Source organism: Parasteatoda tepidariorum, chromosome 1 (assembly GCF_982258835.1).
Source record: "Parasteatoda tepidariorum strain Cologne lab strain chromosome 1, Ptep-v5.0, whole genome shotgun sequence".
Lineage (NCBI taxonomy): Eukaryota > Metazoa > Arthropoda > Arachnida > Araneae > Theridiidae > Parasteatoda > Parasteatoda tepidariorum.
Genome location: NC_141755.1, coordinates 112,520,415 through 112,543,993, shown reverse-complemented (window position 1 = coordinate 112,543,993; position 23,579 = coordinate 112,520,415). Strand labels below are relative to the sequence as shown.

At 33.5% G+C, this 23,579-nt stretch overlaps 1 protein-coding gene across 13 annotated transcripts in view; it reads left to right on the top strand.

The window, feature by feature from the left end:
* Positions 1–23,579, top strand: part of RyR (Ryanodine receptor) — a 286,011-nt gene that overhangs the window by 160,348 nt on the left and 102,084 nt on the right. For 9 of the 13 annotated variants that reach the window (XM_087150444.1, XM_087150445.1, XM_087150439.1 and 6 more), the window contains 8 exons: positions 1,389–1,460; positions 9,803–9,878; positions 9,958–10,081; positions 15,076–15,328; positions 16,859–16,986; positions 18,511–18,621; positions 20,109–20,347; positions 21,512–21,593. In XM_087150444.1, coding sequence (XP_087006570.1) covers positions 1,389–1,460; positions 9,803–9,878; positions 9,958–10,081; positions 15,076–15,328; positions 16,859–16,986; positions 18,511–18,621; positions 20,109–20,347; positions 21,512–21,593 — 1,085 coding nt within the window. The remainder of the gene's footprint in view (positions 1–1,388; positions 1,461–9,802; positions 9,879–9,957; positions 10,082–15,075; positions 15,329–16,858; positions 16,987–18,510; positions 18,622–20,108; positions 20,348–21,511; positions 21,594–23,579) is intronic. The other 4 variants (XM_087150450.1, XM_087150438.1, XM_087150437.1 and 1 more) reach the window with 1 other exon arrangement.

Below are 23,579 nucleotides of genomic sequence, written 5' to 3'. Positions count from 1 at the left end.
CGCTCCTTTACATTTCATTGAGATTTTAAGTCGTTAAGAAGTTCTGAAACTGAGAAACCCTGTAGTGGAGAGTCGGGTAGTCCCGCGCAGCGGGTACCTCCGCCCACTTTCCATTTCAGATGTATAGAATATTTTTTCAAGTCAATGGGCCATCGGACATTAATTGTTATATTGAAAAAAGATTATTTTCAAAGTTTCAAGTATTTATGCAGCTGGTAACATGGTAAACAATAGTTTTAATAATATTTTAAATACAGTAGTCTTGAAATTAAGAAAAATTGGTTGAATGTTTCGATTAAACTTTATTTTAATACTAAAAAAATAATTTTTTCTATACATACAGCATTAAAGTATGTAGTCTTAAGTTTAATTTGCACAAAGAAGGAAGTTTATATGTGAACAATTGTTCGAGTAATTACAAATTTACACAAAAATTGGATTTCGGGTAGCCCCGCTCACATGAATGTCGGGTATCACCGCCTAATTTTATTTCATCGATAAATGTACGGTTGCAAAGATTATTATTTTATTGCTTCAAATTTGAATGTTATATGCATTTTTAACAACAAATATATGTTTTAATATTATATGAAACATAAATTTATATATTTGAAAATGAAAATTAAATACTTTTAAAATGTAATTGATGTATCCAAATTAAATTTAATATCAAGAAATCATAAATATTATGATAATCTTTTCGCTTACTTATTTATTTTCTCTTATTTGCGAACGAATCAGTCAACAGAAGCATTTGAAAGTAATCAAAATACAAAGTAAATTTGTAATTTTTTAAGAAGTATTTTAATATTAAGTTTATAAGAAGAGATCAACCAAATAAGTTTATTTTGAAAAAAAACTATTGTTATTAATTATAGTTACTTAAATTGAATTATTTTCGTTAAATATTTAATATAAATTTATATTAATATTATAAAATACTAATATACATTTATAATGATAAAAAGTATGACATTTGTTGTTATTAAATGATAGAATTCACTAAAAGTATATAAATATGCAATAAATAATATAATTTTGTGATAAAAATGATAAATGAGGTTTATCTATTGTCAATACATTGGTCATTCTCACTTACACCTGAAAAAACAGTCAAAAAAGATAATTTTTGTAACTGGGCGGGGCTACCCGACATATTTTGAAAAGAGCTGAAAAACATGTGTTTTTAAATTTCGATTTTTTTTAAGTTTAACTGTTCTTTTTTTGGTTTATTCTTTTTGCATTATTTAATTAGATGATAAAACAATAGAAACATACAAAAATATTGATTATTACTCAATGTTATACAGAAATATAAGCAATACTCCTTAAGTGAGCGGGGCTACCCGACTCTCCCCTATATTAAAATTTATATGTATATTTTTTAGTCGGAGTCTGTTCATACGTATACACCTCAACCAGTGGATATGGCAAATTTGACTCTCACCAAAGAAATGCAGGTTTGTTATCTCTTTATTTATTTTTCTCTTTATTTTTTTTATTTTACGCATTAAATCCTTAAATGTTTTTTCAGATTTATTGACTTGCTTGCTTATTTTCATTTGTAAGATGTACATTCGTTGTTTGTATGTTTTTTAATCATTTGTATTCCTGTATTACTTAGCAGAATTTACATCTTCATGAAAAACCGCGAAACGAAAGTATTATTGTAAAAATTATTCTCAATCGAATTCGTATACAGCAGTAGATGACCCAATATATTATGTTAATAACTTTAATCGATAATGTGTTTAAAATTTTCAAGTGAGTAACGGAAATTTGAGTAACAAAAAAAAAAAAAAAACACAATTTTAAATCTTTTCGAAATTTAAAAAAAGAAAACTAAAATCTATGATTTCTGTCACTCTAGAACAGTGGTTCACAAAGTGTATTCCGCGGAACCCTGGAGTTCCAATGAAAAATTTAGGGGTTCCGCTAGACAAATTTTATTTTATTAAAAAAAAATAAGAATGGTGTTTATTATATTCACATTTCCCTCGGAAAGATAATAAAGGAAATTCATTCCATAGATTATGGAAATTTGATTGAATTGAGTTCATATACACAATTAGAAGCCAAATTTAGAACAATTTCATTAACATTATTCTGGTCAGATGTTTTCTATGAAGATCCTAATTTAGCAAAACTAGCTATTCGAATACTATTGCCGCTTGAAACTATTCAAAATATGTCAGTCCCAGTACAGTAAACACTTGACAGGCGATCGGCGGTCCTAAAAATATGCAATCTTAAAAAAAAGTAGCACACGTTGGAGTTCCTCTCGAACTTAGTAGCAATGAACATTTTATTGACTGTTGTAACAAGTTGATATCACGTTTCTTATTATGCTACAATTGTTTCGACATTTTCACTTAATCCTCGTCCCTCAGTGGACTGATCTGTAAAGACACGCCTCCAAGTAGAACACCGAAGTCACGGTCAGGTGGGTGACCACTCTGCGTAGGGACCGACGGTGCCTCGTTAAACTGTTATACCGTAAAGTACTCAACTTCACATGCAGGGCGCGACTTAGCCAAATTGGGGCCGGGGGCAAAAACTTCTTTGGGGGGCCCCCATAGCTTCATTATTTCAGACATGAAGAACCGAACTTTATAGAGGTATTTAAATTTTTTCACCTCATTATAGATACAAGAAAATTGACAAAAACCTAGAATAGCTATAAATATCCTCCAATGGAAATATCGTTCTGTCCATTTTATTGATTTTCTGACATTTCTATCTCTATCTTGCTGAATGCAGTTTTCTGATTCTTAACTTTGTCATCATAGCTGCGAAAAATTCATATCCTTGCTGTCATTAAGGAGGAATTCAGCTAAATTTTCGAAATCACGCTAGCTCAATTAAGAAAATCAGAAGCCTGTATTATTATAAACATATCGCATTTTACGATATGTAACGGAAGAGCCTTTTAATGGGTCAAATTCATTGCGAAAATTTAGCTGAATTTCGCACTAGAAAGCCATGGATTTACGAAATAGTTTTTTTTGTGTTCATACGATAGATTAATGAAGCTAACATAAAACTGACTGATTTTACACTGTACTGATATTTTGTTTAAAACATGTTCACTTAGAAACCTAAAATAAATCTTCTATTCGATTTGGGGTCCCCCTCTGATATGGGGGCGTGGGGCAACCTGTATGCCCCTGCCTTAGCCAGGCTCTGTTCACACGCAGGTCGTCGGGCTACCGAAGCAAGGGAGCCATCCCCTCAGCAGAGGATCAAAATTGCGAAAGCATGTCTTCGGATTCTCCAGGGATGTATCGCCAATAGCTCATTGTGCAGCTCTAGTGTGATGTAAATAATGTAGCTACCTACTTACCACTGGATCATTAATGAGTAATAATTTTGATGGGGTGCGATTCAGGGAGCAGCTGCTACGAATTAGGTAACTATAATAAACCAGGCTAGCTCTCTATGTTATTTTTATAACATTTTAATTAATATAAAAAATACAAACACAACACTAACAAATATCAAACAACATTTTCGTACTACATATACACATCTACTTGTAAACAAAACGTTCTACAGAAGAATCCGAGAGGATCATGGGTGAAGTTTTCCCTAGCTCCCTCTTTCGGGCAAACCAGGCATTACATCCTCCCCCTCTGTTTTAATTAGCGTCTCGCTTTTAAAACAGCATTTTTCTTCGGTCTTCCTCTTTTTCGCAGAGGAGCAATTGGAGTAGTCTCCATTTCAACGAACGGTCTTAATGCCGAAACATGGTAAGTTCCTATAGGTGTGTTAGGACTGTCCAAACTGGCCACCTCGTATGAAACTGGTGATCTTTGAGTTAGGATCACATAAGGGCCGTCGCGTTTTGGCATAAATTTTGCTGTTTTTTTGTTGTGAGCTCTGCTAATTGGATGTAAAGCAACCCAAACCTTTTGGCCAGGAGTAAAATACAGTTTTTTACGGTTCCGGTCATAATAAGTCTTTCTCTGGTCCTGTTTCATTTCAACGCGTTCCTTAACAGTCTTAGAGATTGAGGCCAATCTCTTCAAGTACGGCGTAATTTCCGGAACAAAGTTATCATTGTCCAGAACAGCTTTTAGATCGTAGGCTACATCATCAATTGTCCTCAATTCACGCCCAAACTGCAAATATGCAGCAGTATGTCCAGTTGTATCTGATTTAGAAGAATTAAGAGCGAAACGAATGCTTGGTAGTTTTTCAGACCAAGAATCATGTGAATCTCCCACAAGGATAGCAAGACGAGGTTTTAAGTCTCGATTTTTTCTTTCGACTGGATTTGCTTGTGGATGGTAAAGTGGAGTTAGGATTTGATCAATGTCCAGTGTACAACAAACCTGTTGCAGCACAGCACTAACAAATTGTGGGCCATTATCACTAATTAATTTCCTTGGGATTCCGTACCTCAGGAAAACTTCTTCAATAAGTTTAGTTGCACACTCATGTGCAGTGGCTGAGACAAGAGAAAACAGTTCCACCCATTTAGTTGCGCAATCTTCAATAATAAAGATCCACTTGTGGCCTTTTTTACTTTCTGGTAACGGTCCAAATAAATCTATACTCAAAGTCTCGAATCGTTGAGCGTACGCCGGAGTTCTTAGGAGTCCAGAAGGTTTTTGATTGGTTGCTTTGAAACGACAGCATTCAGGACATTTCTTGACATAATTTTCAATATAAGATCTCATGCCGGTCCAATAGTATCTCTGAGAAATACGTTGGTAAGTTCCTTTCTCTCCAAAATGACCAGCAGTAGGAGAATCGTGATGCAATTTCATGATAGTTTCTCTTTCTTGGGAAGGTATTACAAGTTGAGCTTCTTCTGCATCGGAGTCTGGGGCATATCTATAGAGTATCCCTTGATTCATCAAATATCCTTTATCTGACCAGTTCACAAAATCTTCATTCTTCTTATTATTTTCAAAACATTCGATTATTTTCTTAATATTTTCATCCTTTAGCTGAGCATCACGAATGCTAGCAGGACTTCTAGATGGCATATCTACGCTCACAAAATTACAGATTTCTGTATTGTTTACTTTAGTATCACAGACAGGTCGAGACAACATATCAGCTACTACATTCGATTTTCCAGGAAAATATTCGATCTTGAGGTTATAAGATTGAATTTTCAAAGACCAGCGGGCTAATCTTCCAGACGGTGACTTTAAATTCATCAACCACTTTAATGGTTGATGGTCCGTCGCCACAGTGATTTCTTGGCCTTCTATATAACCGCGGAATTTATCAAGCGCCCACACGACAGCTAATGCTTCTCTTTCTGTGGTTGAGTAATTTCTTTCAGCTGCTGTGAGAAGTCGACTGGCATATTCTATAGGATGTTCATTTGTCTTATCCTCTCCTTGTAAAAGCACTGCTCCTAAGGCATAGTTACTAGCATCAGTTCTTAAGATGAATGGTTTCTTACAATCAGCTTGTTTCAATACTGGAGGAGTAACAAGACATTTCTTGAGAGTTTCAAAAGCTTGTTGTTCTGCTTTTCCCCAATTCCAACTGGTTCTCTTCTTTGTTAGATTACTGAGTGGCCGCGAAATATCAGCAAAGTTCGGGATAAAACGTCGATACCACGAGCAAGATTGTAAAAAGGATTGCACTTGCTTTACATTTTTCGGTTGGGGTATATTGTTTATAGCTTCCACTTTAGCAGGATCAAGTTCTAATCCCTTAGGCGTTATCCAGTGTCCCAAGTACTTTACTTTTTCACAAGCAAAGTGACATTTCTCTCGTTTAGCATTCAGTTTAAATTCGATGAGCCTCTCAAACACTGCTTGAAGATCGGAGAGATGGTTCTCAAAAGTGTCCGACAAAACAAAGATGTCATCAAGATAAGATAAAGCTAATATATCCTTCAAGCCTCTTCTGAAACGATCAATCAACCTTTGGAATGTGGCTGGAGCATTTCGTAGACCAAACGGCATCCTTAAGTACCGGAAAGTTCCATAGGGACAAACAAATGCTGTTTTATCCTGATCTGGTGGATAAACTGCAATTTGGTGATAACCAGATCTAAGGTCTAATGTTGACATATAAGGTGTATGCTTAGCCTCATGCAATAATTCATCCATTAATGGTAAAGGATATGTATCTGGTACAGTGAGGGAATTAAGTTTGCGGTAATCGATACATAACCTCATGCTACCATCCGGTTTAGGCACAAGAACCACAGGTGAAGCGTACGGTGACTCGCATTCTTCAATGACACCTTGAGCCAAGAGATTGTCTAGTTCTATCCTGAGAATTTCCTTTTTAACAGGCGTCATTCTGTATGGTGGCGTTGCAACAGGAGGATTATTCCCCGTCTCAATATGATGTTCGGCGAATGGAGTAACTTCTCCCCCTAGTTGAAAGCATCTTTCATACTTTTTAAGAAGAGCATTAATTTGATTTCTCTGATCAGGCGTAAGACCTTTTCCTTCATCTTTACGCAAAGCAAATTGGTTAACTTCAACCTTCGCTACAGGAATGCGTTCAGTGGATTCGCAATCCTCAACTAGTGAATACCTTTTCTTAGGATTATCACCAAAATACCAAGACTTGGTTGATGCTGCTAATACTATATTAGCCTTCTTTAAAAAATTTATACCCATCAAGGTTCTGTTACCTTTAGCTTCAGGTAAAACTATAAATTCTGTTTCAATAATTCTACCTTCAATAGTTACTGGCAGTACAGCTGACAAAGTTTCTCTAGATTGGGTCACACCATCAGCTAATGTAACATTATGAGTGTGCTTTTTCAATGCTACTTGATTTTCCTTGAATAGTTCAAACATGCGTTCACCTGCAATACAACGGTTTGCTCCTGTGTCTGCACAGACATATACCTCCTTATTGCAGATCGTAATAGGTATATTCGGAGTTGACCCGGTCGAAGTATTACAACTATAGAGCATTACCTTCCTTGCTTCAACAGTTTCTTTCTGTTCTGCAACGGAACAATTAGGGCATTTCTTTCTTATAAACCCTGGTTTTCCACAACCATAACAAGATATCTTCGATTCTTTATTCGAGGAAAACTCGTTTCTTTTTACTGCATAATTAGGCTTATTTAATTTCGAGTAACTATCCTGAGATAAGATTTCTCTCTTACTTTTAACAGCAGTATCCTTCCTTACATAAGTGGATCTAAGGTTGTCGTAGGCGTCAAGCTTATCAGCTAAAGTATCTGGCGAGTTTAATTGTTCCCACTCATCCAACAGATGTTCCTTGCAATCAGGAGGAACTCTTCTTTTTATTTGATCCGCAATGATCAGATTCTGAAGATCCTTAAAAGTGGTAACATTCAGCTCATTCAACCAATTCTCGAAATAAGCTCTCAGTTCAAAATAATGATCACGCCAGGTGCTTTCTTTTTCCTTGCGATGAGCAAAAAATAATTGCCTAAATTTCTCGGAACTCAATTTGAAACGCTTGAGAAGCAAATCTTTTACATAGTTAAAATTTGAAGCATTTTCTTCAGACTCACGGGCTATGAGGGTAGAAATCGAACTTGGTATCAGACTTAACAGGTGGGAAACCCAAAGTTGCTCAGGCACTTTTGCCAACTTTAGCTGCCTTTCCAGCAATATCAGAAATAGGGTAATATCATCAGTTTCGGCTTTAAATGGAGGCAGTAACTTTTGAATATCTACTCTGGTCTCAGAATAAGACGTCGGATGTACTACGCTTCCAGTCTCCGCACCTTTAGGTTCTGTAGCTTGCAGTTTGAGTTTTTCCAACTCAAAATTCATTTCCATCTTTTGTTTTTCTAACTCGAATTCTTGTTGTCTACGTTTCTCTTCCAATTCGGTTTCTGCCTTACGTTGTTCTTCCTCACGTAATTCAACTATATTTTTGACCAATGAATTTACGAAGACCTCGTCTTTAAACAGAGGGGAGGATTTTATAAGCTCGCGCAATTTTGCAACTTTCATGGTTGGATGAACGTCCAATTCCATCTCAAGTGCTACCTGATATAAAATATCCTTACGCGCCTTGTCAATTTCAGACATTTTGACAAAAAAAAAATTATTTTCCCTAAAAATCCTCTAATAACAACATGAGAAAAAGACTAAAAATTCGTTAAAACTTACCTTCACCCATGAGCTTTGTTAACTATTTCAATACATGACATAAAACATTCAGTGCCTAAAATAATATTTACTTTTCACTAATAAAAGGTGAAATTTATACCACTCATTAAGATATTTAACAAACTTAATTTCAAATTAACACCTTAATTAATATTCATTTAAATATTAATTACCATATAAAATATATAATTTTGTGCATTATATAACAGTTCACACTTTTATCTTGAGATAATAAACTACTAAATCTTTATAGCAATAAAACAGTACTCATAATAAAATTAATTCTTAAACAAATTAAAATATCAATACCAATAATGAACAAATATAATACCAATAATATCAATACCAACAATATAAATACCAATCATCTACAAAATAATACCAATAATATTAATACCAACAATATAAATACCAATCATCTACAAAATAATACCAATAATAGCAATACCAGCAATATAAATACCAATCATCTACAAAATAATACCAATAATATCAATACCAACAATATAAATAAAATCAATAGCAATAATCTACAAAATAAATTTCCTTTAAAAATTAGTGTTCTTTTAAATATTCAAAACAAAGCATCAAAAACATTACGTCATCATTCAAAAGAACAAACCGCAAATTTTTATTTAATAGATATATCTTCTTTCTTTTCTCCTGAAAAAAAAAGAACCTATCTTCCTTTTTTTTTTTTTTTTACTTTGCTTTGGTTTGGCCGGCCGGCCCAAAATTTAAATATTTAACATTACTTGCATATTTTAATAATTGTAGGTTTGATTCTGCATTAATTTCTGCAGGTTTGATTCTGCATCATTATTTTCGAAATCCCCGCTTCGGATTTCTAATTCGGAAATACCTAACTTATTGAACGTATTCACATTGTAGAACTTCATAAGAGCAACAGATTTAGGTATACGTTTACCTATCTTTGGTATTTCGACGAAAACTATTTTGAAAACGAATCATGACGAAAACGAAAGCGATGCAAATTTGCACTACATCACTATTTTCGGTTCTTGACCGAAGGCATAAAAATGACGACTTCGGGCCCCATAGGTGGGCCGCCACTATAATAAACCAGGCTAGCTCTCTATGTTATTTTTATAACATTTTAATTAATATAAAAAATACAAACACAACACTAACAAATATCAAACAACATTTTCGTACTACATATACACATCTACTTGTAAACAAAACGTTCTACAGAAGAATCCGAGAGGATCATGGGTGAAGTTTTCCCTAGCTCCCTCTTTCGGGCAAACCAGGCATTACATAACTGATTTTCTAAATCACACCACTTGCAATCGAAAATAATTAATTTTTCGTGTTTACTGCGAACTGAATGATTAGAAATGATGTCTGTTTTATAAGTAGAAGAATGTTTGTATTTTATTATTAAAGTAATTTAAATGTCAGCGATTTGTGACTCATAAAAATTCAAATGCGAAGAGTGGTATGATTTAGTCTTATATCTCTGCAGATTTGCGCACACATTTTATTAAGGAACTGATTCAAATTGTAACAGAGTAAATTTATTTATAAAAAACGAATTTTCTTTTTGCTTCTTCCATTAATTTTTTTAGGCTTGCTCTTTATTTCTTCAATTTTCAACTTAAGATGAAATCTGCAGCTCCCTCTGCCGTCCTGGAGGGGTTATCAGTATTGTTCATTCTTTTATGTTCTAATCTATGTTTAATGGATTCTTATAGACCATGTCTGAAAGATTGGCTGAAAATGCGCATGATATGTGGGCAAAAAAGAAAAAAGAAGAACTGGAAGCTTTAGGTTTGTTTTTTCATTCAGTGGCCTTTTCCAAAAAAAAATGTTTTCTGCAACACATAATGCTATAAACATTTTTTTTTAGGTGGTGGCATTCATCCACAATTAGTTCCGTATGATTTATTGACCGACAAAGAAAAACGAAAAAATCGAGAACGTTCGCAAGAATATTTGAAATATTTACAATACGAAGGCTATAAAGTGTACAGGTACGTCTTTTTTTTTTTTAAGCGAACCTTGCAATAAATATTTTTGAAATCATTTCATTCGGGGTTATAACTATTCTATTTTTTTTTTTTAAAAAAAAGTATTTTATATTATCTTTATTTGAACTAGCATACATACATTTATTTTTTCTTATTATTTTAAGTTAAGAAATGAATTAAAAATAGGAATTTTGTTTTTAAAAAAACTTTAAGTCAAAAGATGTAATAAAGTGGATTTTTTTTAAATATTTTATAACCGTCGCTGAGCAGCCGACCCAATTTTATGGGTTTGTAATTTTGAACCCAATCCAGAAGACAAGGGAACTCATGGATCGAGTATTGGGAGAAATTTGCCTTCGAGGAGGACTTTTTGATGGAGCTAACCCGCTTTTGCGTTGCATGGAGAGGAAGAACACGAGCACATTCCAAGGTTAGCCTAACCCAAGATCCGTCTGCCACTGAGGCTATTTCATGTCAGCACTGTGGTCGGTGCAAGCCGGATGCGGAATTCGTATCGACTGGGATTCGAACCCTGTTCGCAGCATTGGAAGGTGAGCGCTCCATACCCTTGGCAGAATCACCTTTAAGCAGTCTAATTAGGACCTATGATTGGGTCCATTAAATGATAATAATCCAGGTAATACGCAGATAGGCCAGATACATTGATTGGTAAAATATATTGAAACTCATATTACAAATAATAACCTCTCTCTCTCCCCCTACTATACTCGCAACGTCGTTATGACGCCATTGAATTCCAAAGGAAAAAAAACAAAAGCTGTGATCGATCCCACGTGGTTTTATTTAGTTTGTCTTTTTGTGAATCACACTCACCGTCTCGGCTTTTGTCTATTTAAATGTCTTCATCTGTAGAATCGTAAAACGGTTCTTTGCTCATTTCTAAAAAGTCGCATTAGTTGTTATTCTTTATACTAACGTGCCAACTTTCGACAAAAATGAAAAAATTCGAAAAGATAAACGTCGGAAATAATTTTTTTTTTAAAATGAGAAAGGTAAATGTCTGAAAAACGATGCAAAATTAAAAGGAAAATTCGTTGTAAGGAAGAAACCACCACGTCGTACAGAGAAAGTAGTTTATCAGATCAGACTTTTATTTGCAATTTCAATTTCATTTTAAACATTAAAAACAAGTGCGTCCCATAATGGACTGATATCAGTAGATCACGGAAGTCTTGTGTCAGTGAGCGGGTGGGTGACTACTTTGAACAGCCAGTGAAGGGACAGAGGGTGGGTGATATCCGTCCTCTTTGAACTGTTCTACAATAAAGTGTTCGAATTCGCTCATTGGTCGTCGGGGTACCAAGGGAGAGGATCCATACATCCACTTTGTAGATGAGCAAAAACGTCCTCAGAGATGTTTTTCAGACCGTTGCCAATGGACCATGGAGCAGCTCTACTGTGCACTATGGCTACTAGTACGTAACACACGCTCCCAATTGGCTCATACGAACTGGTTGTTGTTGTCCGTGGCCATTAAGACAGAGAGGGTGTGATTCTTCTTGTTTTCCAGAGTCGCCAACTATGGCCAAGAATTCGAATTCTGCCACACCCATATGTCACACCCGTTTTACAGGACGTACCCATTCATTCATCCATCGATCGTAATTTTGACCTGAACCAGAAAACGTTTCGTCTCCAGTTCAGTACCCCAACGGTACGATTTGTCATGGGAACAAGGATGACATTGTGACCCGACACATTTAACGTGCACCAGTCACCATTTACACAGTGAATTCGGACATTCACTGTAATATATATATATATATATATATATATATATATATATATATATATATATATATATATATATATATATATATATATATATATATATATATATATATATATATATATATATATATATATATAGTCATTTATATATATATATAGTCATTTATATATTCATATATGCAGTCATTTTGACTGATTTCGGGCAATATAGGCATATGCTGAGTTTCAGTCTTTCTAGTGTTAAATAAGCCAATCCTCATTTAATGTTGAATAATTTTAAAATTTCTTATTTTTGGAAAGTGTATATAATGCAAGGAAAAGTAACGAAACTTGTGTAAATACTATTCTCATATTACTAAAATACTGTTTAAATGTATTGTGTGTAACTATGTATTGAAGCATGTTAATATGAAATAGAATAAGTACCTTCAATTATATAGTATTTATATAGTAGCTTCATATATATACATAAGTACCTTCAATTAAAAATTTCCTTAACTTTCTTCTGTAGTTCTAATGATAAATCCAAAGCTTTGTTAAACGCTTCTATTAGATTAGATCTTTTTTAGATATATGAAATGCTACATTTGTGTTTCCATTTTATTTTATAATTGGAATTTAGTTTAAATGGCATAAGTATTTAGATTGCGATATCGTCCTCATTTAGTTTTAACAATAAAATGAATAAAACAAAAAAAAAAGCAGAAAAAATTAAACTGATTTAGTTTTTCTTTAATTTTTGGTTAAAAAACATCTTTTATTTTTGATGCCATTTTTATGTGAAAATTTTTTGTTTCTTGCTTTTTATTTAACTTTTGTAGTATATTTTTGAAGATGAAGAAATTTTTTAAAAGAGTTATTTATTTAAAAGAATGCAAATTTTACACAAAAAATAATTTTTACAATAGTTCATTAATATTTGTTGTTACTTGATAATTGAATAGATCGGTATTATAATTTTTTTTTATTCTTAAAGAGTTTGAATTTTAAATGAAGAGAAAAAAAGTTTGAGCGAAATGAATTGGAAAGTTCATGTTATAGTTACAATGATAATTCAGTTATTTGGAGGAATTTTTTGATTTTGTTTTTCTGTGTAATATATATTTTATTTTGATACATATTTATTTTTTTAACTTATGCAAGATTTTAAATTGATGAAAATTCCATGTGCATAAAATGTTTTTTTTTAAAATCTTGATCCCAGCATGCTTTGTTATTATTGCATGGTTGTGAGTCCATGATAGTTATTGGTTGTGTCATGACATGTTGTTGCTTGATTTTTTTTATTTTTAAGCATTTTATTTAATTGATGGCAAGTGTTTTGAATGAAACTAAAATGCTAACATTGTAAAAAATAAATAAAGTTGATAATGAAATTATTGTTATTGAGTGTTGAATGTTTATAAATTTTGTTTTTGTGGGATTGTGGTAATTGGAATAAAAGAAATTATGACAGCCAAAGTGGCCTTAATGTTTAATTAAAATAGTACTTAAAACATTTGTTTTGGGAATTTAAAATTGTTGTATTGGAAATTTTAAATAACAGCCAAAATGACTCTCATTTTTAGAGAAATACTACTGATGCGAAATGTTTTGGGGGAATTTAAAATTTCTGTTTTGCTAATTTAAAATGGCAGTCAAAATGTCGTTCATTAATCCTTAAAACATTTACTTTTGGATTTTAAAATGAGTGTACGGCTTTTAAAAGGGAACAAATCGAGCTGTCATTTGATTTAAAAGATTATTTTATTGTATCAATGAAATACAGCCCCTGGTTATATTATTAGACATTCTATAAGATTCTATGTAAAATTATAATTATCAGGTGATACTCTATACAGCTTTATCGTTTTTATGTGACTGAAACCGGTTTGCATTTGTTTACTTTCCTGTATCTGTGGCTGGGTGGCGCAGTTGGTTTGTCGTCGGCCTTCTGAGCCCAAGTCTGCGGGTTCGATCAGACACCGGATTTTCGGGATGCAGAAAATCCTCAGCGGCCATGTCGTATGATTATGCGGCATGTAAAAGATCTCTGGAGTGCCTTATTGGCTCTTGGCATTTCCGGCAAAATTAAATTCCTAGTGCACTTTAGCATCCAAATAGAGTTTTGGTGCTGCCATCTAGTGTGGCAGAAACTAGACGTCCAAATTCACATGACCAACGGTATCTCACCCATTGTGGTGGTCCTGAAAGAGTGGATATCCCCTCTGGAGAAAGCACTAGGTCTGCTCATCGGCAAGACCGATAATGCAGCTCATTGGAAATAAAAAAGAAACAAAAACTTTCCTGTGTCAATGGGTTAACATTGTCATGCAATAGGTTCAAAATAAATACACATGGAAGATATATAAAACATCTTCCGAATAAAAAACCCATTGCATGTATGTTTAAATATAAAAGTACTGCCTGTAAACTCGTGCAAATCATGTAACTATTAAACTACAGTCTGTCTACTAATTGGGTCTCATTATTATTATATACTAATATAATACCTGATATAATAAATAGTCTACATTCATATAATATACATCGTCTAATTTATCCTATCATCGAATTTATAATGTCTCATTTAATCCATTGATACAGCAACGTAAGCAAGTGCAAACAGTGTCGTAAAAACTCTAAAGCTGTATAGAGTATCAGCTGATCATTAAGATTTGACATAGAATCTTATGAATGCTTCTCATAATTTGGCCCTGGGAATGTATTGTACCATTAATCAACTGAATATTTAATGGATGGTATGGTATGGTGTCGTAAAAAAAGAAACGGAGATATCTCCCATTATGTCATTTAAATGAAACGTTGAAAATGTATTGAAGGAGACATACTTTCATACAAAAAGTGACTTTGGTGTTGGATTTGTTCCTTTATTGGGAACATGAGTATTATACTTCATTTTTTGAATTTTGCCTTATTACTTTCTTTATTCCAACTAATCGACAGTTTTCTTGTTTCCTTTTCTCCCCCGCTATAACCTCTCTCTTTTTTGCTCTATGAAAATGACCGGCTTTTTTTCTGCAACTGAATTCCTTTTTTCATTACATCTTCTCAACTCTTACATTGCTGATCCAAATAACTGCCATTCTTGCACTTTTTTTTGACTAAACTTTCCCAATCGTGATGATATCTTCCTCATCTTTAATCCACTCATCTAACAACCCTTCATTGGTCATGCTCTGTATTTTGCTGGCATTTAAAAATGCATGCTGCAAAAAAAAATATCCTTTGCTAACGAACAACAGGCTAGGCCTCTATACCGACCATGCTGACTTTGCACACTCTGCTAGAATCGGAAGAAAAATAGCGAGGGAGGATGAAGGTTTGGCCTCCACACCCGTTGCTGAAGAGCGTAGGTTTGCTTCCTCTCTCTTAGAGAAACTGATAGAGTACATGGACATCACGGCCATCAGCATGAAACTCCTGAAGCCAAGTGGAAACTACAGCAGGCGAAACAGTTTCAAGACATCGACGCGGGACGTTAAATTCTTCAGCAAGGTAAATTCCATAGATAGTTTTTTTAACCTTTTGCTTACGGCTGTTAACAACGTATGGACCACAAGTGATGGTACAACAGCGTACACCGTAAGCAAAGGGTTAACTGCCGCTGCATTTCCGCCATTTGAGAAATCTTTTTCACTTTCGAATCTTCTTTTCACTTCACGAGAAAACGTTTGGCATGACCCAATAATAATTCGTTTAACGTATTTGGAACTTAGTACAACAGAAGCGGTTAAATTTCAGTTGTGGGCCCTCCCAATTGGCCTATAATAGTTTCCTCTGATAGGGAGCACTAGTACCCGGTAATATAATGCGTGACTCAATTTGAATATTATGAGTCAATAATAAGAGGATATATAGGGCCATGAATGAATATAGTATTTTAAACTCAAATTTCCTAATTTGAACACTATTCAACACTCTATATATACATACATAGTAAGCTGTAGGGCCACATTGTTTATCCTTTACACACTAGTGTATTCTTTACAGGCTACAATTGTGATAAAATGACAAATTTTAGTAGATATGGTACATAGTAGTATTAATCTGTAAAAACCCAGCTTCTTGAATTACGTTTTGTGTAAGGGATCCGAAAATATACATTTTTGGGCAAAATAGGGAAATCTTACTCTCTCCTGGTCGCTTCGCTCCCCACTTCCCCCGTATTTCTCGCTAATAAACATGGAAATTTAAAATTATAAATTTCGTTGGTATTAACATGGAATTGGTTCCACACGTATAGTTTCTGATTCTACTGAGATAAAACATAAACCTAATTGTTTCGCTTAGTCACTAACTGGATTCACAATTTTGTTTTCTTTAAATTTCTATTTAATTATTAATTGCGATAAGATCGCCTTAAATATTTTTCCACCCAAGATATAATTTACTAGTGAGAAAAGTTAATTCGTGAATGTATATAATTTAGTTTATTTTATTCGGATAAGCATGCTATACTCAGTTTTGCACATGAAGCTTCTTAAGTTATTTGCTGTTTAAAAATTCTAAAATGGTTGATAAGTTGCAAAACATATGTTTCTCACAAAATGGTAATAAGGTATGGCAATAAGGTATCAGAAAATGACTATTATAAAAGAACATCGCTTTTAGCTTTAAACATTTAATGTGGGATATTAATAAAAAAACAGAAATGCATTAAGAGCAAAAAATAACAAACATAAATTTTAGAAGTAAATGTCATTAAATCAAGTGTAAAGGAATATTATTCTGGTTAAAAAAAATAATTTAACTTTTATTAATTTTATGACAACCGAAGAAATCTTGATTTTTAATTAAGGATTCTCTCTAATGGTTTTTCTTGTCAATGAGAATGCTATTTGTAAATAGAATAAGCTATTCTCCTCTCAGTTACCATGGCTTCAGAAAAACTCCTCATCACGCCAGTAACTTATGTATTGCCGAAATCTTTATGTCATATAGAGAAACCAATGAACTGAAACCTTTATAAGCATTGTCAAAGATGAGTGGGGACATAAAGTATAGTCAATACATACTTAATTGCAGGTGGTGCTACCCCTCATGGAAAAGTATTTTTCTTCTCAACGTACATTTTTCTTAGCGGCTGCAACAAGTTCGGCTACAGCTTCAAATGTTGGGATTTCTACAGTGAAAGAAAAAGAAATGGTAGCCAGGTGAGATTTTCTTCTTTTTTTTTAAGTGAAAATTGAAAGTTAAGAAAAATGGGGCAGTACAGTGTAATTTCGCTCGTTCGGTAATGGATCCCGATTATATTCATTTCGATGTTCAAAGAAAAATTTTAAAAACTGCATTTTTTTCAAATGAACTAAGAAAAAGAAAATAATTTTAGAATCGTCCGAGCAAAAAAAAAAAAAAAAAATGTGGTGCACCATTTTTAAAAGACTCGGGACTTATTATTAAAACGTAGTTTTTTATTGAGCGTGATGCCCGGTGGCTGAGCTGCGGTGCTTTGCGCTCTAGTGCCGCAGCTCCTGTGTTCGATCCTCGGGCCGCGAGCAAGGTTGACTCAGCTTTTCATCCCTTCAGTGGGTCGATAAATGAGTAGCAACCATGCTTGGGAACTAATCACTAGGGGCTCCGCTGACCACATAACCTGAACATCTGCTCCTGCCCTCCGAAAGCCCAAGATCAAGAAAACTGAGATGGGCACAGTAGACCTTGGCCCTCTATGTGCTGTCGTGCCACTGAGTTTAGTTATGGGTGTTTGTTTGATAAGGATGGAAAGTGGAATTGCTTGCACAGCTACAAACAATTATAACTTCTGGAACTGAGGGTCAGTTAAAATTTAGGAACATTTGATGTACTTAGAAAGTGATTGGGTGACGGATGGCATATTCTATTTACCGAGAAAATGGCCTGCTTACAGTCAAAAAACAATTGGAACTTGCAATGGAAGCACAAAGTTCTAATTGAGTTTTGAATACTGACCAATCGGAAAATAATCGAAATTTGACTTGACGATTTATTTCTGGTAGTGATAGAATAAGAATAAGTTTAGCGGTTTGAAAATGATTACAACTTGTAATATAGTAAAGCACGCACGTCAATCTCAATTTTATTGCTCTAGATAATCTTAAAATTGTCGACATTTTGATGGACGATAACTCCTCTCGGTGATAATATCGCGATATATTGTGCCTGCAGCGTTTAAAATAGGATTAAAACTCATGTTAGCAAGCATGAAATGTTAGTAGATTTAAGTACACAAAGAGCGTTTGAAAATTTGATTTCTTGTCTCCATCATCACAAACAAGTTAATAAAAATTTAGTAATAAATATAGAATCGACTCAATAAAAAAGAATTAACTATGTACTACTTACACAACGCTTTGATTCTAACTAATTTAAATAATGTAACTGTACCCACTAAATATTACTACTATCAATTCGTTTATATTTTGAATTTAACTCATTGCTAAGTTAAATCAACAGACCTTTTCTAAAAGGTACTGTTATCAAAATTCTACTCCTAACTTTATGAAAATAGTATTATCGTTTTTTGTGCTTTTTCAAAAAGATCCTTCTCACGTAGCTTTCAGGATCAGGAAAATTAAGGGTTATATGCATGAAGAAAAAACCCACAGAATCTCAAAAAATCTGGGTTTCTTTTCTTTTTGACTACAGTGTATTACTAATTTATATAAAAAAATTCCATATTCTAATTTTTGTTTTTCTAGCCTTTTCTGCAAACTAGCCGGTATTCTACGTTCAAAAATGAGTGTTTTTGGATTTGATGCTAGAATATCGGTAAAGTGCTTGCAGGTCTTAATTCGAGCAACCGATGCAAAGTAAGCATTATTTTAATGTCTTAGTTTTAAATCTTTTCTTTTTAATGTTCATTTTTGACGCTGAGTTAGCAGCGCAATTGAATGACTAGAATCACTATCTCAACTAGTACGCATATTACAATAAACGAAAATGAAAAACAAAAATGTACCTACTTTTTTCTTCAGTTACAAGTGTTCGACCCTTTTGAAATACGACGAACATTTAATCTATGGCCATGTTCGTTTTTTGGTAGTTTTCACGCTGTTAATTGACCTCTATTTATCAAGAACCAAATTTATTTCATTCATAAAAAGTGATCTTTATAAGCCTGACCAACAATCAATGTTGATGGAGGAATAAAATGTATTTTTATAGTGTTATTGAATAACCTGCATAAGTTAGCCCGAAAAAAAACTTTTTTTTTTTAAGATTATTTTCGTGCAACCAGTAAACTGAATGAATAAAAAGGTATCGAAAATTCACCTAAATTCCTTTATGAGTTCATCGAAAATATGAAGGACTTTTGCTTGTTTTTTAAAGTGCAAAAATTAATTTTGTAAATATAACAAGTTCAATTTCAAAATGCTAAAACGAATATAAGTTTTCGAATTGGTTCTTGTGTCAAGGTATTTTCAGAAATTCTTCATAACAAATTCGTTAAAAATCAATGAAATCTTGCGTACGAAAGCTAACATAAATTTGCGAAATCACCTTAAAGTCTATTTATATGTCATGTTTCTATTATGTACTGTATTAAATTATTCCGCAATATTCTACTACTATAATAAATTATCGTACTTTAGCTACACGAAATTCTCCTGTATCTCATTTTTTAACTAAATTAAGTTTTCTAACCATAACACTTCTTTTATTCCTTTCTAAACATTTTTCTATTTTGTACTACATTAAATCTTCCCTATATATTCCATTGCTGTAATAATTAATTATACTGCATTAAATTAATTATTTACTGCTACTACTTTAAATTCTTCTATATATTCTACTACTATACTAATACGATAATGAATTTTCCCATCGTAATATTCTAGTAATTTATTAAATTTTCTTGCTATATTCCATGAAATTCTTGTTCCGTATTATTTTTATTACTACATTAAATTTTCCTAATTTATCATTTTATAATGATAATCAATTAATGTTATTTTACTAATAAATAAAATTCGCCTCTATGTTATTCCACTACTGTATTAATTTTTTCCTGCTATGTTACTCTATTGAACTTTTTTTTTCTATATTATTCTACTTCTGTATTGAGTTCTCTTTCTATAATAATCAGCAACACTGTTACTTTGTCCTATTACTATACTAAATTATTATGTTTAACAATTACATTATTCTGTTATTACATTAAATTTTTTTACCACATTGATTGAATCTTACACTAAAACCTATTACATAATCTAGCAATGAATTCTTCTGATAGAGTGGTTCATGTATTACACCCAACAATGCGTTGGAGATTCTCACTCTATTTTGTTGTTTGCAGAACAATAGCTAAAAATTGTCCGGACTTCGTGAAGACGTCTATGCTTACATTTTTCAACCAGGCTGCAGATGACTTGGCTCAACTTGTTTCAAATTTGTCTCTAGGAAAATATAGCTTACTTCGAGGGACAACCATGAAAACATCGTCTTCCCTTAATTACATCCAACTTGTCCTCCTACCCGTACTCACTGCACTGTACGACCACCTGGGGGCTAATGAATTCGGATTCGATTTATTGTGTAAATATGTTTTTGTTTAATCTTTTTTGAAACAGTCTTATTTGATGCTACACAAATTCCCAGTTTAACCCTCCCGCTGCTTATCCCGCGATTTCCACAAACAGTGTTGAGCAAGCCGCTCTTTTCCCGTTCATGGTTTCGTTTCATTTTTTCTGCGCTGTTAAATTATTTATTCAGATCTGACGAACATGTGTGCTGCCTCTCTTTAATGGTCAAATATGTCTTGCAAGAAACATTTCGCGAGTGATATAACTCACATCCCTGACAATATCAACTATACTGAAAATAATTAAAGTGAAACAGGCGCAAATTTCTCGGATACCTCTGGAAATAGTAATGAATCAAAAGATTCTTTTCCTATTAAAAAAAACTCGACAGTGTTAAAAATATTTATATGCAAAATGTATTTGCAAACTGTCCCATTTGCTCCAATTTGAAATTATGAAAGTGTGTAAAAATATGTGCAATGTTCGATGGAATAAAATAAACGCTTCGTTTATTAGATTCTGAATTATAAACTGTTAAACTCGCAGTAAAAGAAGAAAACAAAGCAAGTGAGTCGATCTACTGTTCGCTGAAATGCAACTACAGAGTTAAAAAACGAATTGAATTACAACTTTAACGGTAATTTTATGCAAAACTCCTATTTGTTTAAAAATTTTGCAATTTTTTTCTTTAAATTATAACTATTTATCCATTGCTTTAGAAAAGTTTCTCTTTCTCAGAATTTAAATTTTATAAGCTCGCGCTTGACTTAATGTCTAAAGTAACAACAACAAAAATAAAAGGGAAAAGGATTAGATACTTAGAGATTAGTTAAAGGTTAGATGTTGCCAAATATAAATCTTAGCATTTACATCAAAATTTTTAAAACTATAATAATTGAAGGGGGATGAAAACTGTTTCTAATGTAAACTTTAATATAATCTAAGGTTATCGTTATATATTCTCAGGGAAACATCCCTGAGGATGTCAAACGTCACAGTAAAATAAAATACCTACACAAATAAAATATCTACCTGCCATTAAAAAAATAATAATAATCCCATGTTATTCAAGAAATTTCTCTGTGTACGCTGCCACTCCTTCATTTATAAACTTTTTACACGCCGTTAAAAATCCTGTTCCCATATTCCATTACATTTGATCGTTGTTCCATTTTAGTGAATGAAGTTCAAGTTGCCTGCTATAAGATATTAAACAGTCTTTTTACTCTGGGTACAAAAGCTGATCTGAGCAATAGTAGGTAAGGAGGAATCTTTTTATTACCCTAAGCAACGCTACTTTAAATGAAAGAGGTAGAATAGACATTTTTAAAAAAGAAAATTCGTATTCATTCAGCATCTCCTAGAAGAAAGAAAGCCTCAGCACGGGTTACCGTAAGCAAGAAACTCGATCCTTTAGTAGTCCGAACGAAATGACACCTTTCGTATTTCCCCCTCTGCTCAGCTTAGTAACCCGAACGTAGGGGCACCTCTCCTATTTCCCCCCATTGCGCAGTTTATGTTCGTAACGTTGGACAACTAAATGGATCCGTGGTGAGGCCTTCTTTATTCTAGGAGGTGTTGGTTGAGGCATACACTTTTCTAGGAGGTGTTGATTCATTACGATATTCTTTAATCTTGCTAAAAGAAATCTTATTTGTTGAAAGTGTATGTAGTTTTTTTTTTATCTTTTGGAATGAAAGAATGATAAATGCCCATTTAACCTTAAACAGTCGAGTAACAAACAGGTTTTTTTTCTAATAATTGTGTTTAAATTTTTTTATTACCGTCGTTGAACAGCCGATCCAATTTTTGGGTATATGTCTACTAATGTTCAACTCCTTAACCTTGTAATTTTGAACCCAATACAGAAGGCAAGGGAACTCCTTGTCTTCTGTATTTCTCCCAGTACTCCCTTGGTGTATTGGGAGAAATTAACGTAGAGGACTTTCTGATGGAACTAACCCGCATTTGCGTTACATGGAGAAGACCAGGAGAACCTCCCACGGCCAGCCTTTCGGCAAAGGGACTCAAACCCATGAACCGTCTACCACTGAGGATGTTTCATATCTGCACTGTGGTGGGTGCAAGCTGGATGGGGAATTCACATCGGCCAGCCATTGCCGGGATTCGAACCCGGTTCTCCTCATTGGAAGGCGAACGCTCCATCCCCTAAGCCGTCGTGGCTGGGTTATTTTTTGATAGATGAAGGTTTTTATTTTATTTTATAACCGTCGTTGAACAGCCGACCCAATTTCATGGGTTTACGACTACTATGGGTGACCCGGACGTGATATGAACTTACCTATCCGAAAAGTACGTCCCTTCTATGACGCACACATTAAACAGTTGACTCGCGTCATTGTCCTCCTCGCGCTGTTGCTTCTCAGTCTCAATAACACACAACAAAATTCTGCACGTATTCGACTGCTAATAATAACACAAGAGAGACCATGCACACGACCGGGAACTTAATACAACTCTCATGACAAACTCTAAAAAACTCGGTGAACTTAATAAAGATCTCACCTCAAGCGTTCAAAATCCGGTGACCTTAATCCAGCTCTCCCGGTGTTTCGCAAATACGGCACTAGTGGTATCCGTTCTATTCCTGATAAAATTCTGGTGGGAGAGTATCGTGACGTAAGTATCACTACGATTAGTAAACATCAATTCACAAGTTATGCTAACTCTATTCAATCTTTTGATAGGTTGGCATGGTCGATAACTTCTCTCCCCACAAGCAGGATTTTAAAAAACCACAAAACTAAATATTAATAATTTTACCAAGCAACTCCTCCTTTTAAATATTGCCATCACATCCTGCTGCCCAGTTTAATATCGCAGATAATCGTTATTAAAATTTGTTTTATAAGACAGAATAACATTTGCGGAAAACCCCTTCCAGAACTTTCTTTTTTAAAATAAGGACACTTAAATGGCGAGAAGGTTTTTGAACTTTAAAAGATATTGAAATCGGACTTTTTCAAATACGATTGACATCAAAATTAATGAATTGTTTTCGGCGCAGTATAAAAACACTACTTAAAATGCTCATATTGAGAAGTTTTTAATGATTTTTGTTTAAATTTTGAAACTCTATTTTTGTGTTTGTTTAAAAGTATCTCCGAAGGCTTTGTTTAATTTTATAGAATACTTTTTCAGTGGTAAACTACATAAAAAAAGCATTCATACTACCTAAAGTAACTAAATTTTGATGAATGTAAATGATGCAGTTTTTTATTTAT